The sequence below is a fragment of the Callionymus lyra genome, chromosome 11 (genome assembly GCF_982586985.1).
Source record: "Callionymus lyra chromosome 11, fCalLyr1.hap1.1, whole genome shotgun sequence".
Classification (NCBI taxonomy): domain Eukaryota; kingdom Metazoa; phylum Chordata; class Actinopteri; order Syngnathiformes; family Callionymidae; genus Callionymus; species Callionymus lyra.
In genome coordinates this window covers 14,307,880-14,333,961 of record NC_141828.1, presented here as the reverse complement: position 1 = coordinate 14,333,961, position 26,082 = coordinate 14,307,880, and the positions used below count along the sequence as shown (strand labels likewise).

Sequence of the window (26,082 nt, the reverse complement as noted above, 5' to 3'; positions counted from 1 at the left end):
TTTATTTTTGTACATTTTACTAAAGATCTTTTGAATATATTTTTTCTCCGTTTTTGGCCTTATATTTGTCCTTTTGAGGGGATTTGGTTTTTACTTGTGCTTTTATCTAATATTTTTTTTATAAAATGTACTGTATATATAATAAAAATAAATTAAATGTCTAAATTAAATTGTGGCACAAGAACACTCTTTTTGCATATGATCTTTTTTTTAATGGTGAAATGTAATAATTTTTAGAATCTTAAAATAAAATGAACCATAATAAAATGATATAGAAACAAATTAAAATGCTTTTTTTTTAAATTTCCTATTTATCTAATAGTTTCTCAATCATATAAAATAATTTTTTTGTCCCTATCTTCTGCCCATCCCTGGTTTAGATGGAGGAGGCAGACTTGCTGTCATAGCCTGTGATGGTAAGCGATGCTACTAATAAACTTCTTGTACTTCTTGTCTTAACAATACAAGTGAAAACATCTTTATTTTAAACATCTTGGGATCAATTCATTAATTTTACAAGAGAAAAACTATTGTTCGAAATGATTCTTCTTTGAAATCCAAGGCTTGTTCCGAGTGTGGTGCCCTGGGCTGTGGAACGTGCCGTGGCCTGTTGCGCTGTGAAGACAATTCCTGCATTGGTAGCTGTGCCACACACACATGCACACACACACACACACACACACACACACACACACACACACACACTCGACTAGAAGAATGATTGCATCATGAATAGCCTTCTCTGTGTTTAAACGCCTGGAGAAGTCGGCGCAGAAAATGGTCAGAGGTCCCTGATATTGACACGGAACATGCAGTGTGGTGCACGTATGTGAGGAATTACCCAGGAATGTGAAGATGCAAGCCAAAGACAAATTATTTGAGTAGACAAACACGCTCTCCCCGCCAACTGAGAAGGGATATCAAACCAAAAAAGGCAGTAGGGAAACGCGTCTTCCAGCAGATCCAAAAAAAAAAAAAGAAGTCTTTATTTATAGATTTAATATCTCAATTCTTTTTCCGATACAATTGTATTCACAGATTCTCGATACAACATTGAGCGCCTAGCATTCAGTCACGGACACACACACAGCTACAACGTCGTAATAAATACTTTACAAAACACGAAAAAACAATGAAGGCTTTGTACAATGCCTCGAAGAGACAGGGGTGGTGGTTGTACATTTCAGGTAGACAATCTTAAGGAAAATATGCATGCTAAATAACAATTTCACAGCCATCCCTGCCAAACGTGTTCGTACCCCCGTCCTCCGTCCCTCCCCCAACGCTGCCAAACATTCTTGAAGGATGTCATTACTCTATTAGCACAACACCAGATGGACAGAATCTAAAAAGACATTCCTAAGTTATTAACGGTTTCCCTTTACGAAATTAAATTCTCCCTTTTTGCAGAACAAATTGACAAATTCATTCATGGAAAAAAATGTACCCATTTGTTTTTCTGTGTCCGCTGAAACAGTTTTTTTTTTTAAGTGAAAGTTTGAAACAGATCTCCAGTAAATGTCTTCTTCCTCTCGTCATATTTGATCAAAAGAGTCATGATTGAGGTTTTGTGTGTTGGCCTGTTAGCTTCGAAGCTAGAACTCCCTCGCTTCTTCAAACTGCTTGTAGTAGTCCTCGTCCTGCGGGTTGTCGGGGCACTTCTGACCGTTGTTGGGCGGTCGGGCTTGGTTGTATCGACTCCAGTCCCCCTTGCATATGATCCACGGCAAGATGTCCACCTTATAGTGCAAGTCGGCTGAGAATTCGGTGCTGATGAGATTGGGGGTCCCGGCGCCTTTGCCTCGGGTGACGAGCTTCATGTGGTCGTCGTAGCAACAGTGCTGGGCGGCCAAGGTGGTCGACTCGAGGGTCAACATCGAGCGGATGCAGTAGCGCGCCGTCGGCTTGTAGATCTCCAGCTTCTCTTTGGGTCCGCTAGCGTCCTTCCAACGGAAATCTCTTCGGAGCAGGGCGTCGTGGACGTCAGCCGTGCTGTAGGCGACCTCGGTCGGGTACGAGCAGGGACAGCTGGGAAGGTCGTTGGCCACTTTGACCATGTATTTCTTCAGGAAGTCGCTTTTACAGTTCATCCATCTCTCACAGCTATCGGTATCTAAGAAGACATAGACGAGCCATTAGTGACTGCTGCACCTTTTACTATCATTCTTGTAGGTTATAAAAAGTTCTTACCGATACCAAATAGTTCTGTGGCATTAAACTCGTCTGTTCCAGCTAAGAGGCTCACTTCAGTTGCTGCTGTCTTGAAGGCATCTTCAATACCTTAAAACAAAAGAAGATATTGTTGGTTAGCCTCAAGTTCTTATATGAAATATCATTACCGTATTTCCGCACTTAAAGGCGCACTTAAAAGCGCACTTAAAAGCCTTTAAATTTCTCAAAATGACGCCTTATAATCCGGAGCGCCTTATATATGAACATTACCTGGTGGGTGACTTGTTTAAAAACACTTTCATGACTCTGCGCCGACTGAGCCGACACCCCGTGGGCGCAATTACATCATCACAGGGTGGGATCAACGACACACGTCACATCATGGCGGACGTCTATGGAGTAAGATTACTGCCACCATTTTGAGCGAGTGTGTCTTGGTTCTTGCAACCTTTATCTGCTCACAAAATCAGTCTCGCCGGCTGCTGCTTGAAGCCTTTTAAACATCATTCGTACATCGTTACCATGGGAGTGAACGGAGTTGTCAGAACTTTATCCGACTGTTTTGTTGACATTCCCTTTAGCACAGCTTTATCTTGTGGATGCATAACGCAACCCCAGTCAAACGTCTTACTGTATCTTTTATTCCATGCGCCTTATAATCCGGTGCGCCTAATAGTGCGGATAATATGGTATATTCTAATGAAGAAGTGCCGTTCTACCATTTTATTTTAGGATTGTTAGTATTCCTGGTGTAAGGAATTTTACCTGGGCAGTTTGGCATTTCACAAGTCCTGGACTCTGTGGCTGTACAGGCGTAACCACAGGACCGCGTTCTCTTCTGATTGCCATTGCCGCAGGTGACGCTGCAGGCTGACCAGCCGCTCCAGTCTCCCTCTCCGTCCATGTAATCTGAAAAAAACAGAAATAAAATCTTAGCAAACGGCAAACTTTGCGAGGTAAAGTAGAGGTTGGACTTGAGAATGGAAAAAGGCGGAATCCGTTCTCTCTTTGATGTTGCACCTCGTAGCGTAAACCCAACACATCTGTCTGCACCGTCGCACACACACAAATGTGGAGTCGCAGAGCAAATAAAGCCAGGGTGGAACATGTTTGTGTGTTTCTGAATGTTTGAAGTCACAGGAAGGGCCTTTCAACAAAGCTCAGGGTCTTCTGACAGGTTCTGTGCGCTGCAGAATAAACAATTTACAGAAGACGACAGCTCCAGACCATCTCATCAGAGAAGTCGCAAACATCTGTAAACTAAAATAAGACGCTGACCCCTAACTCTCCATATGTGTCTTTTAACTTATCGTAGTACATAGTAATAACCAGAGTAGAGTGTCCTCCAATGAAGTCGATCACACAGGGATTGCAAAACAATGATAATGGTTGATGCACCTTTTTTTTAACATCAACTAAGTGTCTCAATATGAAGGAGCTGTCTCGCCTGCAGTTAATACAAAACTCTGCAGCGAGAATTCTTAACCGCTCTAGTAGAAGAACTTACATTTCTCCGATCCTTAAAACTTTGCATTGGCTGCCAGTTTCTTTCAGGAAAATTCTGGTTCTTACTTTCAGATCTATTCATGGTCAGACTCCTCCTTACATCACTGATCTGATCCAGACTTACACCCCAGCTTGGGCTCTGAGGTTTGTGGATCAGAATCTACTGATGGTTCTTGAACAGGGTTCAGGACCAGAGGACAGAAATCCTTCCAGGCTGTTGCTCCTAAGCTTTGGAACAATCTTCCTCTCCTCTACTGAGTCTACTGACTTCTTCAAGAAACATCTTAAGACATTTTTATTTGTGCTTTTCCCTGATGTTCTGGGACTTCTGTGTTTGTCTTATGTTTTCTTGGCCTTTGGAGTTTTTAAAATTGTAGGTTTTTCTGCTTTTGATTGTTCTAGTGCCTTGTGACCCTGGTCTAGAAAGGCATTTTACAAATAACTATAACTTACATCAGTCACTGAGTAAAATGATTTCATTTTTTAGGAGTGTTTAGTCCATAGTCATCCATCTTGTCAAGTATCAAGTTAGATTTGGTTCCTGTACAACCAAGGATCAACGTCTGGATTCAAAATGTCAAATATTATTTTTGGCCACAAAAAGACAGGAAATCACATTTAAACCAAGTCATAAAAACATACTTTTATGACTTTATGAACATATTTATAGCCTGGTTAAAAAAATCAGCTTGGGTCGTAAACCATTTTCAGTTTTTGCATAATAAGGGGTCATGTTTATTTGAGTGAGCGACTGTGCATTAGCCGCCGTTGCTTCCTGCTCCCGTCAGGACTCTGGACCATAGTATGGCTGAACCATAAGACCTCATCTCCGACGTCACTGAATCTATGTCCTTATTTTAAACATTCTTTTTTTTGTGCCACGCCTTATGACATAATGTGGCACGCCTCGTGGGAGCGCTGTCATCAACTTTTCAAGTCCGATGAAGCCCAATCAGCAACGGAGCCAAAGAAAAAGCCGCAAAATTCAGTTTCCGCGATCACTAAATAACACAGCGCTTATGTAATGCAAGGCTTTCGATGGGTAATAGTTTGATATAGATTAAAGTGAAAATATGTCTTTAAGTTCATAGTTAAATTCATAGATGTTCCGCAGTTGAATGAGTTTAGGAAATAAAGGAACACTAGATTATCAACATAGAGGGCTTTCGAAAAAGATCTGTTGTTCTGTTGACTTTATTCATCCTCCTCAGGTTGTGCGTAAACAAGCGTTTAGAGTCAGATGAGTCGTCTGGCTTGTGTAAAGCCAGACAACATTTTCATGCTGTGTGTGTTTGTCTAAATGACTGGCCTCAAATTGGCACGTGAAACGACAAAAAACATCCTCTTTAAGAACGATTATTACCAAGCAGACGGATGTAGTCACTGGCAATGGAAAACGGTTACACTTGGCTCTGCGAGCAACACACACACACACACACACACACACACACACACACACACACACATCTTGAAAGCAGCGCTCCATCAATGAGCAGAATTAATGTGGGCATGTTGGGGTGGAAGTATTTCTGGCCGGGGTCCAACCTTCCTATGCTCCCCCCACCTCGCACCCCGACTGCCATCTGCCCCTCATTATGAGTAGATAGCCATCTATGCCTGTTTTCCTTCCCTTCGCAAAGGTTGTTACACCCGAAGAGCACTTCAACAAGGGGCTCAAAAATAAAACATGATGATTCCAAAAATGTAGGAGCCGATATTGAGCACCCCTGGATGACGGATCACGCCATCAATGATTCGGGAGGACACGGGATTAACAGGTTTTTAGTCAGAAATGAAGATGGAGCGTTTCCTCGTCCGTCAGCGCGACATGAAACGAGACCGCAGTGATAAGCCAGAAACATTAAACATGAGGTACGGCTTTGACAGAAAAAGATTATAAAATCATGCTCCTAACCGCTGCAGCGCAAGTGCAATGTGGATAAGATGACATTTTTCCACAGCGCTCGCATTCCTGCTCGACCGCGTTTTGGTTTTGGGGCATGCTACGACTCGGACCCGGATCGGCGGTGAAAAGACGCGAGATTGCGCCCGTCGACGAAAGGGAGTTGTGAGAACGCCGGACTTTGATGTTGCCGTGACTTCAAACTGCGTCACGTCGCGGGAGGAATCCGTCTCATAAAAGAGTGTTAAAGGCTTCAATCAGGAGCTCTCGAAGGCTCGCCTGAGATGACGGCTCTCATTTTGGTGACAGCTTAAATCAGCAAATGTGCAAATTACAGATTCTACATCAGTCTGTGGCCATGTGCTGAAACCCGGCGCTCAAATAAGAGACTCTATACCCTGCGAAATGTTCTCCGCGGCACACGGATTTTTCGTTCTCACCGTATTCCGCTTGAGCTTTGCTTCCTCCTCCTCCTCCTCCGCCCGCCGTGGCGCCCCCTCTCCGGTCCCAGTCCGTTGGCGGACGTAGGAAGTTGCTGTCCTCGTTGTTGCGATCGTGCTCCTCGGTTTGATGCGTCGTGGAGGACGAGGTCGAGGAGTGACGCCACCAGTTGCGCCAGTTCGGGGAGGCCCAGTTGGGTCTGGTTTCTTTTCGCAGACCCTTTTCCGTCTCGTGCGCCTCCAGTCCGTCCACCACCTCTATGGTCACCTGTGTCCAAGAGAAACAAGATTTTGAATAACGCTTGAAACAACACACAAGTTAAAAGCTGAAATGGTAAAAATGTATCTAACTGCTCGCTAACATTCGGTTGTGTTAATATTTGGCAACACCTATAAGACACTTCCTTCCTGACTCACTCACATGTTTCAAATGTCAAAGTCTTCCTCTCCAAGATGCAGTAAGTCCCTTATCATGACCATGTTTTGAACTTATTACTATATAAAGTTCTCACCAGTCTAAAATCTCAGCAAACGAGAGGTTACGAGAGCGAAGACCGTTATGATATAAAAAAGGGCTTCAGTCCTCCTCCAGCCAGCTGTAATCACACCCCGCTTTGTTTATACAACGAGTCCCTTGGACGTGGATGATCCGGGATTGATGACTTGTGGTGACAAACCTCAATGCTTGACCAATCACAGCGATACTATAAAGTGACATGGAACATGTAACACTATAAAGAACACAAGAAAATCGCAACAATCGTGAAGCTAGAAAATCTAAGAAATGCTGCATTTTTTTGTTAGCATTATGGAAACGGATGTTCTTTTGGTCATTTTCTGACACAAAGTGCTTCTAGAAATTACCCTCCTGTTGGTTTTTTTTAATTTCCTACCACCTTCTTGCAACATCCCCTCTTATCCTGCCCCCGCCGTGACTTAAACCCTTCTTCCATGAGACTAGTTTCATAGACCACTAATAAACCCAGCAGCCCCTGGACTCATCATAGCTATCATTCACAAAAGGTTTTGGGGGTCAGTCTCTTGTAGCAACGATGACGGTCCTCGATACCCTCTTCGTCCTCAACGGTGCCCCCGCGGGCCATCTGTCCTACACATGTGTCCACCAGATGAGTCCGGGGACCGGCACTCCTGCCCCCTCAGCCACCCTCCCACCTCTTGGGGTCCTCTCCACCTAAACACAAAGTTCAAAGGGCTACTCAGCCTCCTCCAGACCATGAAAGCCAGATGAATCCGGGGATCAAAGAGCCCCCCCCAAAAAACCTCCTCCTCCTCTTGTCCCACAGCCTCACGCCCTCGCTCAATTGCTCGCTCTCCTCTTTTTTTTTCCCACATCTTGAGATGTTAATACACTTTGTTCATGCTCGGATTTGCCGATGATGCTCCCTGCAAATGGAGGGACCCCCGTGCAGGATTAGACGGGGAGATGATTTCGAACATGGCAGCGGTTAGCCGACCATCTGCACCGGCTGCTGCGACTGACATTTACATAAGCCTGCCCGTCTGTCTTACAGCATATGTCTTAGTAGTGATGACTGGTGTCTTCAGCCAGGAAGTGTGAAAGAGACGGATGGGAGATGAAAAAAAAAAAGGGGGTTAGCGATACTTCCTGACCCGGTGTGCTTGAGTAGCCATGTCTAACAGCCGCATGAAAAAAGCACCACGGCAGGTGCACACACAAGACACACTTGGATCACCTGTATGTTGGGGTTCTGTCCGTTGATGTCGGCCCGGGAGAGGTCGGGGAAGTTGTGCAGGTCCAGGAGGAAAGCGCCGGCTCCATCTTTGTGCACGTTGCCGGCAGCGGTGCCGCCTTGACCCCAGGGCAGCGCGGCAGGCCGACGGCCGGATCGGTGTTCGGGACCTGATCTCCGGCCTTCAGACGCGAGGCGCACCGACGAGCTGCTTTTCGCATTTATAATGTTTTCCTGTGGAGAAAAACAAATTTACGCGAAGATTTTACTAAACAGATGCAACAGTTTTTTTCACCCCAAACCGAACACCAGACCACTCTGGTTTTATCATCGTGGGTTTAACCGTTCAATTTATAACAGTGATCTTAAATCCTTTTAGGCGAGCCAGGATCCTCAAATTGGCCACTTTTAGCCTTTTTCGTTCATCACGTTTCACTCTGAGGATCTGGATAGGAGGTAATTCATTGTGCCGAAGAGAAAAAAACCCACCAAAGAAAAAATTCAGCCATTTTTATTAGCATTGGCTAGTCGCAAAAAATATTGTAACTAAAATACTGTCATATTTGGAACAAGCTAATTCTAAGGTAAGTATAATAAACCCAGCAATCGTAATGGTATGATGATGCAACTTCGAAAATACCATCTCGATCGTTATCTTCACTGTGTATTTTCATGCCCTTATTTTGATGCCTTCATTTTTTTGTCCATGGTTACCGAAACAGTTTGCGGCAAGTTAACACAAGATCCATCTTGTTGTACGAAGAACAGAAGCAAAGTGAAAAACATTTCTTTATTTATTTACTTCCCTTTTCTCTCCAAATGGATTCATAGTCTTGAAATATGATTTGTCAACTAGCTAGTCACTAGCTAACGCTGTTTAAAATATGGTGAAACAATGAATGATTGAAATGGTGAAAGCGTTAAATGTACATTTAATATTTAAGTATAATTTTATTATAATAATAATTTCATGGAACAGGGCTCAAGTAGGCGTGGTTTAAAGAGGAGAACTCATGGATAATCGATCTGTACCAAACACAATCTTGAAATCAATGGATTTTTTGAAAATAAATAATTCACTTTAAGTTAACAGATAGTTTTAAAAAACTTTTTTTGTACAACATTTAGGGAAACAGTACGAAATCTTCACGTGGATCCGTCTCACAGCTACGTTTTGAATGGTTGGTTTCATTTTAAAAAAAGGCCCGTATTGTGGATGTTGCCTTAGAGTCGGAGCAAAACATCGGAAAACAAACACCGTCGACCAAAAATATAATCCGTCCGCAGCCCGTATAGTTTTGTCCAATTTTAGCCGGATTTACCATAGTGATGCAGGAGCGTGAGAGAGCGACGGTTTTCACAAGAAAAACCAAACACTTCTGCCTCCTTTTGGAACAGGATAGCATTTGGTGACCTCACATGTGGGACGGTGGGGGTGGAAGTCCGTCCCAGCTGGACAGCTGAGGCACATGTCCACCGTCAGGTATGTACGGAGGGAATAATTACCCCCTTAATAGCTCGGACAGACATAAGTAGTCGCGATCATTACCGTTCTGGGGTGGCAGCGAATAAGAACAAAGAAAGCCATCAATCAGAAAAAAAGCTTGTTTTTCCTTCTTCATGTCTCATTTCTGCTACTTTTTTTTTGTGGCTTGAGGATATAGCAGCGGTGGCTAGTCGCGGACAAAAAGTGTCAGCTCAGCCGCAGCGTGGTCGGTATAAAAGCCCTTAGTCCAGCTGTTTGTTTCCTGCCAAGGTGCCGCTATAAGGTGCAGGAAAAGATTATAAAAGTACACGCAACTTCCCTTCAAACACTCTTTAAATCACCTCTTAATCCAGTCAGAGGGTTTTACAAACGTCAACAGCCAGTTAAGACATCCAAGTCATAAAGTATCCCTCGGTATCGATGCTCATCCTCTGTGTCCATCTCGAGCCGTAAGTCTTCCAGATGACCATGTGATAGCGTTCGCCTTTCAAGTCCCAAAAGCCCTCAGAAGTTACTCACTGGCTGTAATTGAGCTCCTCGGAGGGACCTCATGTTCGATGGAAATGAAAAACACATGCCGAAAATAAAATATAAGATGAAAAACTTGCCAGGGAGAGGAGACCACACAAGTGAGTGTCGTCTGATAATTACAATAAGAGTTTAAATATCGCTATTAAAAAGAATAGTTACAGGACTTGATGAGGTGAGTTGACGGCCCCTGACATGAATCCTGAACTTGATCTTAGTGTATTCTCGTAGTATACAAGTATTGTATACTAGTGATGGTCTGATGATGCTTCATGAAGCCTCTAGATAGAGGTCACTGCACTATTTTCCTTTGTTTTTAACAACTGTTCTAATGAAACATCACATCAAATTGAAACTGATAGCGCCACCTACTGGCCTCTAAACAACATGACACTGCTTCATGAAGCTTCATCAACACATCACTACTGAATACAGCTGAGTTATACTGGAGTAGGGTTTGGGACACCTGGCTCTTTGACTGTATTTATGAGTCAAATAAACTTTTATTTATTTTTATTATCCTTTACTAGTCTCTAACTATGAATTTAGGGTCTTGGTTTTGGGGCTTTTTTCTCCTCTGTTTGTCATTTTTGGGAGTGAATATTGCCCTCAAAAGTTTTGAGTGAATATAAAAATACGAAAATAAACATTTGTAAATAAAGTATGTATTTTAAAATGTATATAAAATACAATTTAAGGTATATTTAGGTTAAAAGAATTTACTTGATTTTTATCATTTTTGCTCCTTTATTTCTGCTTGATGGCCTCTAGCAACAGCTGTAAAATGTGGCCCCTGGGGAAATGTAGTTGCCCACCCCTGTACTAGACATTACCAGAAAAGAACAATTGGACGACGTCATATTTTCAAATGCTATAAAAGCACAATCAGATAACTAACATTACCCAGTAGCCCATGTGAAATAGATGATTTTACGACGAGTTATAATTGCTAATAAACCTCTTTGCATTACTATATAGAAGATAAAACCAATATCACATAATAGCACCAGAAGAAGAAGCTATTATAACGAAGGTGAAGGGAAGTCCAACTGTCCTTCCATAAATCCACCTTTTCTCCGTCTCCATTGCTCATCTACGATCCTGCGCTACTGCTTAAATGTGGAGATCAAAAGTGACACAGTTCATCCGAGGCCTCCCAGGAAGTCACCCCCTTACTCCCAAAAGCAATGAATGAACACTTGCACACACAAGCCACCCCTCCTCGCAGTGTCTCCTCTTCTTTTTTTTTTCCCGCTTCCCCTCTTGTTCACTATGTGAGGGCTGCTTAAAGGGGCATGACTCCATTTTCAATTGGGAACAACTCAGGGGTCCTTCCCCCCCCGGGGAGGACGGCAGGAAATGAAGACAGTCCACATTGTGCCAGAGGCTTTCAAGTGCCGCGCCTGCGAGCGCGCTGAAGAAAATCAAGCTGGCTGATATTCGGGATAATATTAAGGATTTCTAATGAATGAATGTTGGACGAATACAATAGTGTTGAGCGTGAAGCACCAACACTTTGCTACACAGAAGAGGAACTTTAAAAAAGTTACTTAAAATCCAACAATAGATCCCAAAGGAAGCTCAGGTTGATGGCGAAAGAAACAACATAAGATCTTCAATATTAGCTCTAATGATGTTGACATGGGCTTCTGGGATGGAGACAAGTTTCTTGACTCAGGAACTTAACTGTAACATACTCGTAAATCACAAAGCACTGTGTGTATTACATTATAATATACACTAGTATTTTAAATCTTCAGGTTCATGTTTGGAATCCTGCAAAGTATTACAAAAAATGTTTTCAGTTGTTTTTTTTTAACAATTTTAAAGTGTTCTCTTTTGCTTAATGAAAAAATAAATCAATAATATATATATTAAGTTATTTGTTGAATATCAAAGACGTAAAATATTAAAATATGTTTTTAAAAGGGCAACTATTGTGAAACGTTATTAAATCCCTATGTGCTCAGCAGGTCTATGAGGAAATAAATTCGATTTTGCGACAAGTATTTGTGGTATTCATGGTGTTGTTGAGTGTTGTGTCGAACTCCAACTTGTAACAGCTGTAATCACGCCCGCTTTGTTTATACAACGAGTCCCTTGGAGGTGGAGACTTCAGGGATTGAACCTTGATGCTTGACCAGTCACAGCAGAGAGGGTCTGTTTATAGTAAACAAGATTTCACCTAGAGAAAAATAAATCATTTTCAGTGGGCGGGGCTTAAGATCATTTTCTAATGTAAATATTTCAATGTCGAGAGAGTTTTGTACAAACAGACAAATACTAATGATGCAATAGAGTCCCAACAGCACTTTAAGACACACTTAAATTAATTCATGTCTTTAAAGAAGCTCAGAAACGAGATGGAAAGTAAACATTTGGTTAAGACTGAAACCAGTGAGTTATGTGTAGAAAGTTTTGTTTTAAAAAATAAACTTACTAGTCTAAGAATACTGTTACTGTTCTTGCTTGTTATATCACCAAGATGTGTTTTATTGATTGGCTTGTACTTTTTCTAATGACTGTTTTTGAACCTGGTTTATTTGATGTGATGCGACAAGCAATAGCTAGTATTCTGGGTGCTTACTAGCTCAGAAAATAAGCTTAAACTCTTTATATTTGCTTTGTTTAGTTCACACGTGTAATCTCTTAACAGTGTCATTTTACAGTGTTTTTGTGTGTACAATTGTGTCTTTATTTCCAAGCCCTATAAGGATCCAGACACTGAACCTAGTCACCAAAGGAAGATGCTAAATGAGTAAAAATATTGTTTGTAAAAATGATACCACTAGAGTTCTTTAATTATACTGATACAAAAACAAACTTGACCTGTTCTGTGTGATTAAAAAAAAAGTGAACACAAGAAGACCTACACTTTAGAAAAGTGTCTCAGAAAGGTAGAAAATGGGCAGCAGCTGACAAATCCGCCTCAATGCCGAGCGTTTTTCTGCTCCACAGGTGCATGAAGCTACATCCTGTCATTTGTGTGTCCCTTGAATGGCAACTTAAATTTGACACCCCACAAACCACCCCCTACCCCCTCGCCCTGGCTGAAAGATGACATCAGCATCCAGAGAGCAGACCAGTAGGGCACATCGAGAGGGGAGGAAAAAAAAAAAAAAAAGTCTCCACATGAGGTCCCGAATTGCAACATCGAGTCTTTTATCCCCAGACAGGATCTGGATGTTAATGTGAAGGGCGGACAAAAGGGCACATTGAGGTTTACCCGGGTCAGCCCCGCCCTGGCTTGTCCAATCAAACTTTTTGGCCGGCTGACAAATATTCGATAAATTCTTGGAATACGTTGTCAGCTTTGCGAACCCTTCCAGACTCGCTGCTGCGGCAGGAACAATCCCGGGCCATTTCCTTAAATTACCATTAAAGCATTTATGAGGGAACGTCGTGGCCTTAAATCCCCTTTTATCGCAGCGACAACCAGGGGAAATATTTCAGTAGCCGAAGCTAAATATACATCAAAAAGCGGCTGAAGGATGCTTAACACTCTCTAAAAAAGCCTGTTGATCCCAAACCTGTCTTAGCCTCGGGTCAGGATTTGGGGCTCGACTGGAGTCTGTGTGCTTTATGTCGATGTTAAAATAGGCGGTTAAACTATTAAAGCGCTCTTAAGTGGTGTCATGTTGACAAATGTTTCCCTCGTGAAAATTCAGTCAGGTCACCGCTGCTCAAGAGCACTTCCTGGAGAGGTGTCGGGATGTGAAGGGAAGCAGAGGTGGGACGTGTGAAAGAATTCCAGTTAGTTTCGGATCAACTGTTACATGGAAATGCTAGAAAGTGGGTAAATAAAAAATATACAATTTGATGCCACTTTTGAGCTTATATGTGTTTGCTTCAGCAAAAACCTTTTTTTTGATGTACAAAGAATTACCTTATATGGCGTTCCATGCAAAATGTTTGTGATCCTAAAGAGAAAGTTTGAATAAAATGCCAAATATATATTATTGATTTATATTATGAGGCCAAAGAGTAGGCAAACATTTTGCAAAATTTTCATTTGTCTGTTGCTTCTACATCAGGATTTTTTCAAACATTTAACTAGAAAAACATTCCTAATTCAGTTTTTTACTTAATGTAATTTACGGTTTTCGCGTAATTTGACACTTTTTTAAGCATTTGAAATTTTTGTCAACGTTAGTGAGCTCATCACACGAAAATCAGTGCACAGAAAAGCAATGTAGCTACAAAACGGAGTATTGAATCCCTTCAAGACATTTGTGGATCCAGATTGTAATCACAACCAAAATTCAATCCCATTATCAACATTTCCTGAAAATCGTGTTGTAATACAACACCAATTTTCGTGCTAATCTTCTCAGTATCTTTTTAAATTGACATACCAGCGAACTGAAAAGATTCATCTGTCTTTAAAACACTTCCTCCTTAGACACCTCAAAATAAAACTCTCAAACAGTTGAACATAAAACATGAGCCGATTCAAAGGTCTGTCCTCTACCGATATACAACCATTTTTTGATTATTGCGCTAAACCTTTTTTTCGCAACTTGTCACATACGCTAAGTTTCAGAACCAATCAGACCTCAAAAATGTTATTCTATGTTATTCTTTGTATCCTTTTCTTTGCGTTTTTTCCTTTGATCTACGTTCTTTATATTTGCACTTTGTCATCCCTTGCACTTTGTTCGTTTTATTTGCACTTTGATTTTGCTCTTGTTTTTTATGAATCTATCGTCTGCTGTGAACTGGAAAACTCAATTTCCCAAAGGACACCTCCAGAGGGATAAATAAAGTCTATCTATTTTTCTAAAAAGTAATTTATCCACTCATGCAAACAGGGGGGCACCTCAGGGGTCCATTACAGGCCCTTTTGATTTTGCTAGCCAAACAAACGGGTCAGAGCGATGAGTCCACGATGACAGGGGATCGCCTGTGGGTTGCATTTAACCCCGGGGATCTGGTCTCTGGGATTTGATCTTTGACCTTGCATCTTATTCCATCCCTGCGCCGACTGACTCCGCACTCCCCCTGGGAGCTCCGGGGTCACCACATTAGAGGAATTTAAGAAATCATTGATACAAATTCTGCCATACTCCTGTGACATAGGGGGCGCTATGTTTGTCCATCTCTTTATAGATTTTTTTTTTTTTCCTGCGTCTGCTCTGGAGTTCATGTTTGAGATTGCAGTGCAGTGTCTGAGAAATATTTTGGAATGGGGCCGTGAGGAACAAGGAATCTTTGTTCTGTCAGGGAGGATGTGAGACTTGACAGGGTTTACACATTTAGGAAATGTTCTTTGGAAACCAGATCAGAAACAATGTGGGTTCATTGCAACAGTCTCCATGTTTCTTTGCCCCTAGTGGGCGTTAAAAAGGCACCATTATTTTTTAAACAGGCGATTTAAGTGTTATTGGCAGCTTGTCTGGACTCACTTGGATTAGCTTCATCTTTTTGTTTTACACGTTTTTCAAACGACATGTTGTTCCAGTTATCTCTGGAAAGATCGCATTCTCTTGTCAGGGGCCAACGACAATGAGTTCTTGTTTTAAATCGAAGCACAAATCCCTGTTTTGGAGCTTTTATTCTGAAAGGTAAAATGGCAGTTATATTCTAATCAACTACTCAGAGGATATATTAACTGTACAAGGGGGAAACTAATGTAGTTAGGAAATCAAAATGTAAAAAAAAAGCAAGGTAATGTTTTGTTTTCATGTATTATTAATTGTCTTACTTACTTACTAATAAATACTACTTATTATATACAAGATCTAATCAGAAATATAATGTTAATTATTGAGAGATGTGAGAATAATGTAAGGTAAGATAAGGTAGAACCTTATTGTTATTAAATTAAATTGTAGTATTTAATGTAAAACACTGTCAAGAGTATATCATAAACACAAAAGGCTACTGAAAAACAATATGCAATGACACGTGACACAATTTAAAATATATATATATATAAATTCAAGTGTCACACTAAGAAGCAACCTTCCCTGGCCAGTACCTACAGTACATCATAATTTCACTACATTATTATTGTTTTTTTTTTTTATCTTGAATCTACTCTTGTAGTTTGGATTTAAACTCTCAAGGGACACGTGGATCAACCTAGTGGACCAGATGTGGCCCCCAAGATCCCCTTGTCCTGCGTGTACATTTTGATGATACTTCAAAAACTAAAACACAAAAAAAAAACACACTTCTATGTACAATTTTTGAATAACCAAGATACACGTATTGCCCTTTAATGTACTCAAATTATGAGTTTAACTTTTTTTTTTTTACTGACTCTCGACTCACCTGTGCGTCCAGGTTGTGGGTCACGTTGACTTGCGGCAGCGGGCTGGACCTGAGCACGGTGATGTGCAAGGTGAGCAGGAGGAGTCCCAGCAGCAGCAGCACCTCGGCCGCCAGCCGCACCATCCTCCTGACGCGGCTGCCCTTCGGAGCCTGCGGGCCCGCCGGAGCGACGGCTCCCCCCGGTGCAGAGGCTCCAATCTCCGGATCCGCCGGGGACGAGGAGCCGCAACACCACTTGGGAGCCACTTCGGGGATCACAATGGCAAGATTTCAGGGAAAATAATACACGTCCAAAAATGAGATTTAGTTTTTTTTAAAGGTAGCAGGCTTGGAATTAAAAAAAAAAAAAAGATAATAAAAAAAAGAAGTTGTTGCGCTCTTCAAGTCTCGGAACTTAGACAACTTGAAGTTGTCCTCTGGTGTCTCCCCCACATTTCTCTGCTCACATCCCTTCTTTCTTCCTCCACCACATTTCCCTCGGAGCAAAAGAGTCCGCTTCATCCATCACCTCTCGAGCTGTGCGTCCGGCTGGCGTGGCTCCTGCAAGTGGTGGAAGCATATCACACTGGTGGAGGTTTTTTTTTGTTTTTTTTGACGCACACACGCGCACGCACGCATACACAAACAGCAGTCCTGTTGTGAGGTAGCTTTATACTCTTTCGCCCCTCCCTCCGGTTAACTCTTTCATCCCTCTCTCCCGCACTCCTCCCTTCGACCACTAACTCCAAGTTAGAAACTTTTTTCTTTTTTTTTTAAATCCACCTGCAGTTTATTTTTAATTGCGCTTTATTACATGGATTACGGCGGCCACGCCCACCAGGGTCGTCTGTTCCTGTCATCTTTGAGTCCAATTATAATATAAGACATAAGGTTTTCTTTTATAATGATTTTTAAATCAAATTAAAACAATTTAAAACTGTATCAACCTTTATTAAAGTGTTCATTTGTTTATAGTATTTATTTACTAGAAAATATTTTTTTATTTATTTTATTTACAGTAACATTTTACTTGAAAACTTGAAAATACTTAATAGAGGCTGAATAATAAATATTGTATTTTTTTTAAATAAATCATTTTATCATTTTGTTTCATTTGCTCTTGTTTATTAATTTGTTCAAATAATATAGTTAATTTTACTGTAAATCTTTGAATAGTGAAGGAATTAATTTGTGCTAGGTTTAAGGGCGACTATTGTGTTGATTTAAGTGTGTCTTAAATAGATTTTAGACCTCTATTGTATCTTCACTATATGTCTGTTTGTACAAAACTCTCTTTTTATTGAAGAATTTACATTAGAAAATGTGCTTAAGCTCCGCCCACTGAAGGTTAAATCTTGTTTACCATAACCACACTCACTCAGCTGTGATCAGTTAAGCATCAAGGTTTGTCACCGCCTGTCATGAAGTATCCACCTCTAAGGGACTTGTTGTATAAACAAAGCGGGTGTGATTACAGCTGGCTGGAGGAGGAGTGAAGCCATTATTACGGCATAATCAACTAGGCTCTCGTAACCTCTCATTCGCTGAGATTTCAGACGGGGGAGATAAAGTAATAAGTTCAAAACATGGTCATGATGAGAGACTTACTGATCTTGGAGAGGAAGACTTCAACATTTGAAACATGTGAGTGAGTCAGAAGAGTTGAGCTTCACATTAGTTGCCTTTTAAAACCTAAGTTTGCCAGGTTCTGAGCCTGATCCGTGGGCCTTGAGCAGATTCCATGTTGCAAAGAGTCTCTCTCATAAACCCTCTTTCCGCTTTGTCGCCATAATTTGCAAATGGGTGTGAATCAAATACCAGAAAACACACAAAAGTAAATGTAAAGGCAGACGCAACATTCCATTTATTTATTTTGTGTTGTATTTTGGCTGTCAAGTCAGAGTCAGTTATCTCTCTTTTCCTTGAGCCGGTATGTGTAAGATATAGTGATGGTTTGATGAGGCTTCATGAAGCAGTGTCATTATTTTCAGAGTCCACTAGATGGCGGTTTCTGCGCTATTTTCTTTTTTTTTGAACAACCGTTCTAATAAAACATCCCATCATTTTTAAACTGATGGCGACTCCTACTGACCTCTAAACAACATGACACTGTTTCATGAAGCTTCGACAATAAATCACTAGTAAAAACTATATTCACAATACAAACGAAGAAAGCTCAATACAAAGGCTTGGCATATATACTCTACAACCTCACTGTCAACCAATTTGGACAAAGTTTTTTTTTTTTTTTTTTACAAAAGCACTTTTTTAGAAACTGCTGTGATAATGATTGGATAGGATGTCATTTTCAACACCAAGAACTTGAAACTGTTTAAAATAAATTAATAATAATTAATTGTTATAGCAGGAGCTGTCTCGTCTGCAGTTAATAGAAAACTCTGCAGAGAGAATTCTGACCTGCTCTAGTAGAAGAACTCACATTTCTCCGATCCTTAAAACTCTTCACTGGCTGCCAGTTTCTTTCAGGATCAACTTTAAAATTCTGGTTCTTAAGTAAGTAAGTAAGTAAGTAATATTTATTTATATAGCGCTTTTCCAGACCAGGGTCACAAAGCGCTTAAACAATCAAAACAATACTCAAAAAAGTATATACTTTAAAGATCAAGATAATACTGAGAACAACACAGGAGTTCCAGAAAATCAAGGAAAAGCCTGAACAAATAGAAACGTCTTAAGATGTTTCTTAAAGGAGTCAGTAGACTCCATCTTACTATTCATGGTCAGACTCCTCTTTACATCAGTGATCTGATCCAGCCTTACACCCAGCCAACAATTCCATTTTTTGCTTTTGTTGTTTTGTGGAAAACCATAAAAAACCTTGTGTTTATTTTGGTTTTCATTCTCATATCTAAATGTTCCGAAAGCACATTTTTGTAGCTTTTTATCCGCGTAGCATTGTTGGTTTGTCAACCAGCAACAACTTGTGTAGTGAAGATATAGCAAAAGAATAGAAGCCCCCCCCCCCTAACCCCCCGTCAGGCTGGTGGTCTTCACGGGTGTGGACACAGGAAGACATCCGGATGTTCTGTCCAGGAGGTCCGCTGGTTCCTGCCCACATGTTCCTCCCAAAACCTGATTAAAAGCGCTGAAGAAAGGTGCTGCGACACTCGGCTTCGGCACGACAAATGGCGGCTAATGTGATTAGCTTTGTTATTGTCCACATCAAAGGAAGGTTGACTGTCGAATTATACGCCGGCAACTCGTGTCTTCCTTTGAAGTTTCGTCCATTAACATTCAATCACATGTTAATGTGGCGACAAGAGTCGGATACACGAAGGAAAAAAATGAAAAATACTCTAGTATAATGTTGTACTTTTTACTACAGTACAACTGGGGCAGGTTGGTGATGACTTTGGACCCGCGGTCGCACCTTTGAGATCATGTTTGAAACAAAGGATCCGTTAAAACAATTGTTTTCTTTTGCCAAGCAAACACTACTTACGACCTACAAAGACTCACAAATGTGAGGAAGCACTTGGAGGCATCACTTGTAACACCTTCCTGGGACAACCTCATTGTGCTGTCAACGCTTTTCTCCATTAGCAGAAACTCTTCATTCATTGTGTACATTTTGAGTCACATTTTTTTACTACAGATACCTTATTTACCTTATAGATGAATTGATAAAGAAACACAAAAAAAATCATATTTAAACCAGGTAGATGCACTATTGGTAGTTGCTAAGCTAACAGAAATGTTAGCATTTTTTAAATACATTTTTTGGTTTTCTTTAGTTTTCTTCACTCTACACTTGTGTTGTAAATGTTTAGCATGTCATCATTAACTGCTAGAATTTACTTTTTATTTTTTTAAGCTTTTTTGCACTTTTGTTTGACAAAAAAGTTTGTTTTTGGGAAAAACCATACTAGCTACTGTACGGGTCCTGTAGATATGATTGATGACTAAACAGATCGTTCCATATGGATTTGGAACCTGTAATCATAAATAAAATGAATTACAATAAATAATGTAAAAAATAACATTATTTAATAATTAAAAAACTAAATCCTTGTTCATTTTTGGCTTAATGTGTTACCCTATTTTTTTTTCAATAGTTTATAGTTCAATAATGTGTTTAAAAATGTTTTAATTATTTACAACTGGCAAATATTCACAACACTTGTTCATTAAACTACCAGCCACTAGATGGCAGCAATCATTACGTCCTCCGTAGCTAAATGAAGTCCCGTAAGAACCTGTTGACGACTAAGGACGAGAGGATACAGTTGACTCAAGCAATTTCGTCAAGAGCCATACAGTCTGTAAATGGAACAACGCTACAGTACTCGGACAATACTACAAATATATGGTTGTTCCTACAGTATCGCAATTTATCGTATCCCCTGAATAGGTTTAGTATCGCCAGATTCTTGCCAATACACATCCCTAATATTCATATTACAAGGTTATAAATCGTTATAAAGTACATATTAACATCTTGTTCTACATGACACAATTATAACCGTGTAATTACTGACTCAGTATTCAATAAGGTATTTTTGTCAACAATGTAACAAATCCACGCAGCCATCATCTACTGATCAACCAAGAGGTCCAGACCTCCCTGAACTACACCAAAACGTTTATGTTTAACGCATATCCAGGCGTTTCTAGACCAAGTTAGAGAGTCACTTCAGCATGTCCTGGGTCTGCCCCTTGGTCACTTGGACAAGCCTGTAAAACCTCCTAAGGAAAACATCATTAAAAAAGTTGCTAATGACCACACCTTATTTCTAAGGCAGTCCAAGCACCCGTGGAGGAAGCTAACTTTTGCTGCCACCTTGTTCTTTCGGACACTACCCAGAATATGTAACTACGGATGAGAATAGGAGAATTGACCGATAATTTCAGTGGTTTGCTATTTGGCTCAGCTCTTTCTGTACCACGACTGACCAATGGCTGAGGATGCTCCATTGATCTGTTGCCCTAACTCTCGAGCAAGACCCCAATATACTTGAACTCCCATGGGAAGGAATTCCCCTACCAACATGGTCAGGACCTTCCTAACTTTTCTGACTGAGGACAACGGTCTCAGATAATGGATAATGGAGTGCACGAATGCTCCTCCCCAGATGCAACACTAATAGACTCAGGAACTCATTCATTCCTTGTGCTATTAGATTGTTTAATTCTGAGTTTGGAGGCAGGATTGGAGTGAAAAAAAAGATGATATTCCATGTTAATCTTTGTATCCTTTTTCTTTGTTGTTTTTCTGTGATCTATGTTCCTTATACTTAGATTTTTTCATCCCTTTGTTCTTTTTATTGCACTTTGTTCCTGTTCTTGTTTTTATGAAGCTATCGTCTCTGTTGCTGGAAAAACAATTTCCTAAAGGAGATCCAGAGGGATCAATAAAGTTTATCTATTGATGAGTTCACCCAGTAATGACTGAAGGTTTTGGCCGGAGTTCGCCAACAGCAGCACATCATCTGCATAAAGAGTGATTTGCGGAGTCACAAATGCCGATGACAAACCCTGTCCTGGATGTGATAAGAATCCGTTCCACCTGCTTCAAGTGCTTCTGACACAGACGAAGAGCACTCAAGAAATGGTTACTTTGTAAATGTTGTGGAGAATGAAAGAAACTTGAGTAAGAAAAAGAAGATTGTGTTGAAAATAACAAACCACTGAAGCCAAGACGTTGCTTCCCTTGTGTGACCTGAAGCTCAAACGTTCAAATAATCAAATCATGGTGACGACTGAGATCCATTCGACATACCGACAACTGCCCGACAATCAATGGACTGTGATCCATATCTGGTCTCAGCGATGGTGGCGGCTCAGGAACCCCTCGAGGGCCCTCCTCCGTCCAGATGCACCTTTAGCTGTCCGAACCGACTAATACTCTCCTTTTATCTCCTCCACTTGAGCAATCACTCTCCAGATTAAAAAAGGAAAAACTCTCTGCAAATGTAAAACAGAGAAGCGAGAAAATACTTTGGACACATAGTGACGGACATCAAAGGCGAGGCAGAGGATCTCTCTTCAGAATAGCAGCCACATGCCATTCCAATCACTGCAGTGTATTTGGATCCGCAGTTCAAAGGAGGCTGGTGCGGGGCCGCTCTCTCTGGGGCCTGGCCACCAGGAGCCCGGACGCACAGATGTTTCACATGCCAGCCCCGAGACCATTTGCCACTTCTGGTGCAACGTGGAGCCGTTGGAAGTGAGAGTCATGATTTCCACCTTACGTCCGTGTCCCTGGGTGTTGTTGTGTTAGTCCAGTGAACGTGGCAGTGAAGGCACAGATGTACGATCCAACCTGTGTCTGTTTTCACTCCTTCCTAATGATTCTATACGGGCTGTCAAACAGTGTATACTGTACATATACACACATCCAGGGTATCATTATTTCAACACGATTCATAAAAATGTTCTTTAAAAATGAATAAAAGGTGTCCATATTTATATTTTCATACATTAAAACACATTTTCCTTATTATTATAAATTAATCCACGACTGGATATGAATAAATAATAATTTATATTCTGTTGTATTGCCCATTTTTTAAACATTCTTGCTACTGTACAGGTAGTGTCGATATGATTGATGACTTAACAGTTCCATATGGATTTGGAACCTGTCATAATAAATAAAATGAAATAATGAATTACAATAAATAATGTCCAGAAGGTTATCAATCAAAAAAAAAAATCCATGGTAATTTTTGGCTTCATTTTATGCGTTACCATAGTTTTTTTTAAAAGGGTTATAGTTCAATAATGTGTTTTAAAAATAAAATAATTCTATTATTTACAACAGGCAAATATTCACAGAATTTGTTCATTAAACTTCTGGCCACTAGATGGCAGCAGTCATTACGTCCTCCATAGCTAAATTAAGTCTAGAAGAACCTGGTGATGACTAAGGACGAGAGGATACAGTCGACTCCAGCATTTTCGTCAGGAGTTTGTAAATTGTACAACACTATAGTACTTGGAAATCGTAATTTGTCGTATCCCTTGAATACGTGTCGTATCGCCAGATTCTTGCCAATACACAACCCTAATATTTATATTACAAGGTTATAAATCGGTATAACGTACTTATTAACATCTTGTTCTGCATGACAATATTGTAATTACTGACTCAGTAGGTATTTGTTGCATTGAGTTTTTTAGTGTGTGTTTGTACTGGTCTGACTGTATAAACGATTAAAGACGCACAACTGGGTAACAAATCCATAATTTTTGCTGGAGATTGAATTTAACATTTCAAAAGTGAAAACTTTAATATTCCATATTACAATTATGTAATTATAATTCAACCTTTTTACATTCAATTTTAAAAGGCTACAACTTAATTAATATTGAATATAGATTATACTTTTTTTTTTAAATATTGGAAATAAAAAATAAAACTGTGTAAAAAAAAAAGAGAAAATATTCGATTAACCACTGTGTTATCTCAGGGTCAAGGCGACCCGAAGGCCCGAAAACAAGTGTTTGAAGTAGCCCTTGTACTTTCCAACACATTTGTATTCGGTCAAATTGACCCAGAGGTAACACAAGGATTAAAAGAAACATTTCAAATTAAAAAACAAAAAAAATTACATTTAAAAATGTAAATTTAACCATTTCTTTAATAATAAAAGTCTGTAAAAACAAATTATAAATGTTATTCTAGTGAATTTGTCTGCTCTACGGTTAACAATAAAAGGTTTATTTTAACAGAGATTAATGTCTAATGAGTCATATAAAAAAAATGACTCTTGAAACATCCCATAATAGAAGTTTTAATTTAAACAAATTCAAAATAAGCATCGTTTTCAAAGGGTAGGAAAAAAAAAATGGCAGAACATTTTAATGACTGTTTTGGAGAAAACACTCAAATCGTGGGAAGCAAAAAAAAAAAAGAAAGCAAACTGTGCGATGTTTTGATAGAAAGTCTCCACAGTAGACGATAACTGTTCCATAAACGAAGATTATGCAGCAATTACTCCGCTGACATGAGATGAAATCTCAACACGCTCTCGGTATCATAAGGAGGTGTCGGGGCTTGTTTTGCGGCGAGACTGCTCTTTTCCACCGAGTCTTAACAGCTTAATTGTCGATGCTACAAAAAAAAAAAAAAAGACCCGCTGCTTTCTGTCGCAGCAACACACAGTGCAGGAGCTGTGAAGGTAACTATGCAGACTATGCAGCACCTGAGCCAACAGAAACCTAACCCACCAATTAGTGCTGAACTCCAGATTCTCCTGGTATGGGGTAATCATTTGATTAACACAGGAAGGATTATAGATGGATGATAAATGTGTTTTCACAATGTGTCAGATCGGATCTCGTCGACACTTGTTTGCCCTCGGGACGTTACCGCGTTTTTTTTTGTTTTTTTTTAAATCCAGCTCCGTGTAAACAACGCGGCGTTTTTTATCGTACGGCCCTCGGAAACATTCCCGACGCGTGTACATCTGGGTCGTATGGCAGCGACGGGTTGTTTGGATTAGGGTTCGGTTTCACAAACACGGTCGCGACCTCGGGGTGTTTACTTCGTAGAGACCTCGTCTGTTGTGACGGATGAAAACGCTCGATCGACACAAATGTTGGGATGTGTTACCGAGCTCGTGATTCACTGTCAAAAGTTAAGTTAAGTTTATTTTTACATACATACCTGGATACCTCCGCCATTACTTAAAAATCCTCAACATTTCTGATTCACTAAATGTTGCGACAATGGATGGATGATCAAAAAAATTGATGTTGGCTTTAAGAAAATGTCAAATTGGCCCCTTGGCAGAAGTATGATCTGTTGAAGTGCTTTTCTTGTTTGTACAAATATGCTGAATCAGCAGATCTCTGAGCCGGGCGATTAATCGAAGATTAATTAATCACAACAATGTGATTAATCTTAACCCGAAAAAGATTTATAGAGACACATAAAACTCTTGGATATTGGAAATGTTTACATTGAATTCCAAAGGCTACAAATTTAAAAATATTAAATATAGATAATTTACCTTTTCACATTTTGAATCAGATTATCAAACTCTATGTGTAAAAAAAAGAAAATACTCAACTTTTAAAAATTCATTTAACCATTGTGTTATCTCAAGGTCAAGATGAGGTATCCCTTGTACCACCAAAGCATTTGTTTTCAGGCCGTCGGGTCACCTTGACCCAGAGGTAACGCAAGGATTAAAAGAAACATTTCAATAGAAAAAAAAGTTTCAACATTTTAAAATCGTTTTAAAAACTAACAAACCCACTAATAAAGGATTGATCATCATAATAATAGATAGATAGATAGAACTTTATTGATACCTTCAAACTGTAAATTATTATAAAAAATAATGCAATGCTAAAAAAACCAAACAACAAAATTTCAGTTTAAACATTTGAAAAGTAAACCGTTAATTTCTAAGGGTCACAATAAAAAAAAAAAATACACTTTCAGTTATTGTCGACAATAATTGAAATTGTATCTTTTTTATGATTAAATGATTAAAAATCGACGTTGGGTTTAAGAAATTTGAAATGGGCCCCTTGGCAGAAGTATGCTCCGGTGTAGTGCTTTTCTTGTTTACATATTTGCTGAATCATCAGGAGCTCTGGGCTGGTTTCTCCTCAACAAAGTGGTCCAATTTAGAGCTTTGGGTTGGACTCATTTTTCACTAGTTTACAAGTCTAAACTTCAATGAACAAAAACAAGTTAAGGTGACGTGTCAAGCATCTCATGCTACTGTAACCTCGCGGAAAATCTGGTCTCTTTTCAAAATAAAACACCTTTTACACAGTATTGATCAATACAACATTCTAAAAATGACGACTGAGCTAAGCTAGCAAGGGTATTATTCAGTTTAAAACTTCCTGACTTTAAATCACATGTGAAAAATGATTACTGTGACCTATAAAGATGCTAATGTTTAAGCTTAGCTAATCTTACAATCAAACTTAAAGTTCATGTGAAAGGTTAATGGATAAAAATGGTTGAAAAGGTTTATAATATTTAACATCTCTGCTATAGACGGTGGATTGTAGGATAAAAATCTGAGGAGTTAAATAATATAAAAGGATAAAAAGAGGAATAAAAGTAAATCCATTCAGATATTAGAAAAGGCA

The 26,082-nt window shown here is 39.9% G+C and overlaps 1 protein-coding gene across 1 annotated transcript; it reads right to left on the bottom strand.

Moving 5' to 3' along the window:
- Positions 1-962: 962 nt before the first annotated feature.
- On the bottom strand, positions 963-16,662 carry ism1 (isthmin 1). Its single transcript, XM_087802956.1, has 6 exons — positions 16,024-16,662; positions 7,737-7,967; positions 6,022-6,289; positions 2,938-3,081; positions 2,191-2,280; positions 963-2,113 (listed from the first exon to the last, which is right to left on the bottom strand). Exons 1-6 carry the CDS (start codon positions 16,144-16,146, stop codon positions 1,596-1,598), a joined length of 1,374 nt encoding a protein of 457 aa, XP_087659082.1. The 5' UTR covers positions 16,147-16,662; the 3' UTR covers positions 963-1,595.
- Positions 16,663-26,082: the final 9,420 nt, after the last annotated feature.

What these genes read in the sequence shown, in the direction of transcription:
- ism1 (XM_087802956.1), bottom strand. Translation starts at nt 16,146, where the DNA reads ATGGTGCGGCTGGCGGCCGAGGTGCTGCTGCTGCTGGGACTCCTCCTG. An exon ending in CCCACAACCTGGACGCACAG is followed by an intron (nt 7,968 to 16,023) that starts GTGAGTCGAGAG and finishes TTTTCTCCACAG; the next exon opens with GAAAACATTATAAATGCGAA. An exon ending in CACAGAACTATTTGGTATCG is followed by an intron (nt 2,114 to 2,190) that starts GTAAGAACTTTT and finishes ATGTCTTCTTAG; the next exon opens with ATACCGATAGCTGTGAGAGA.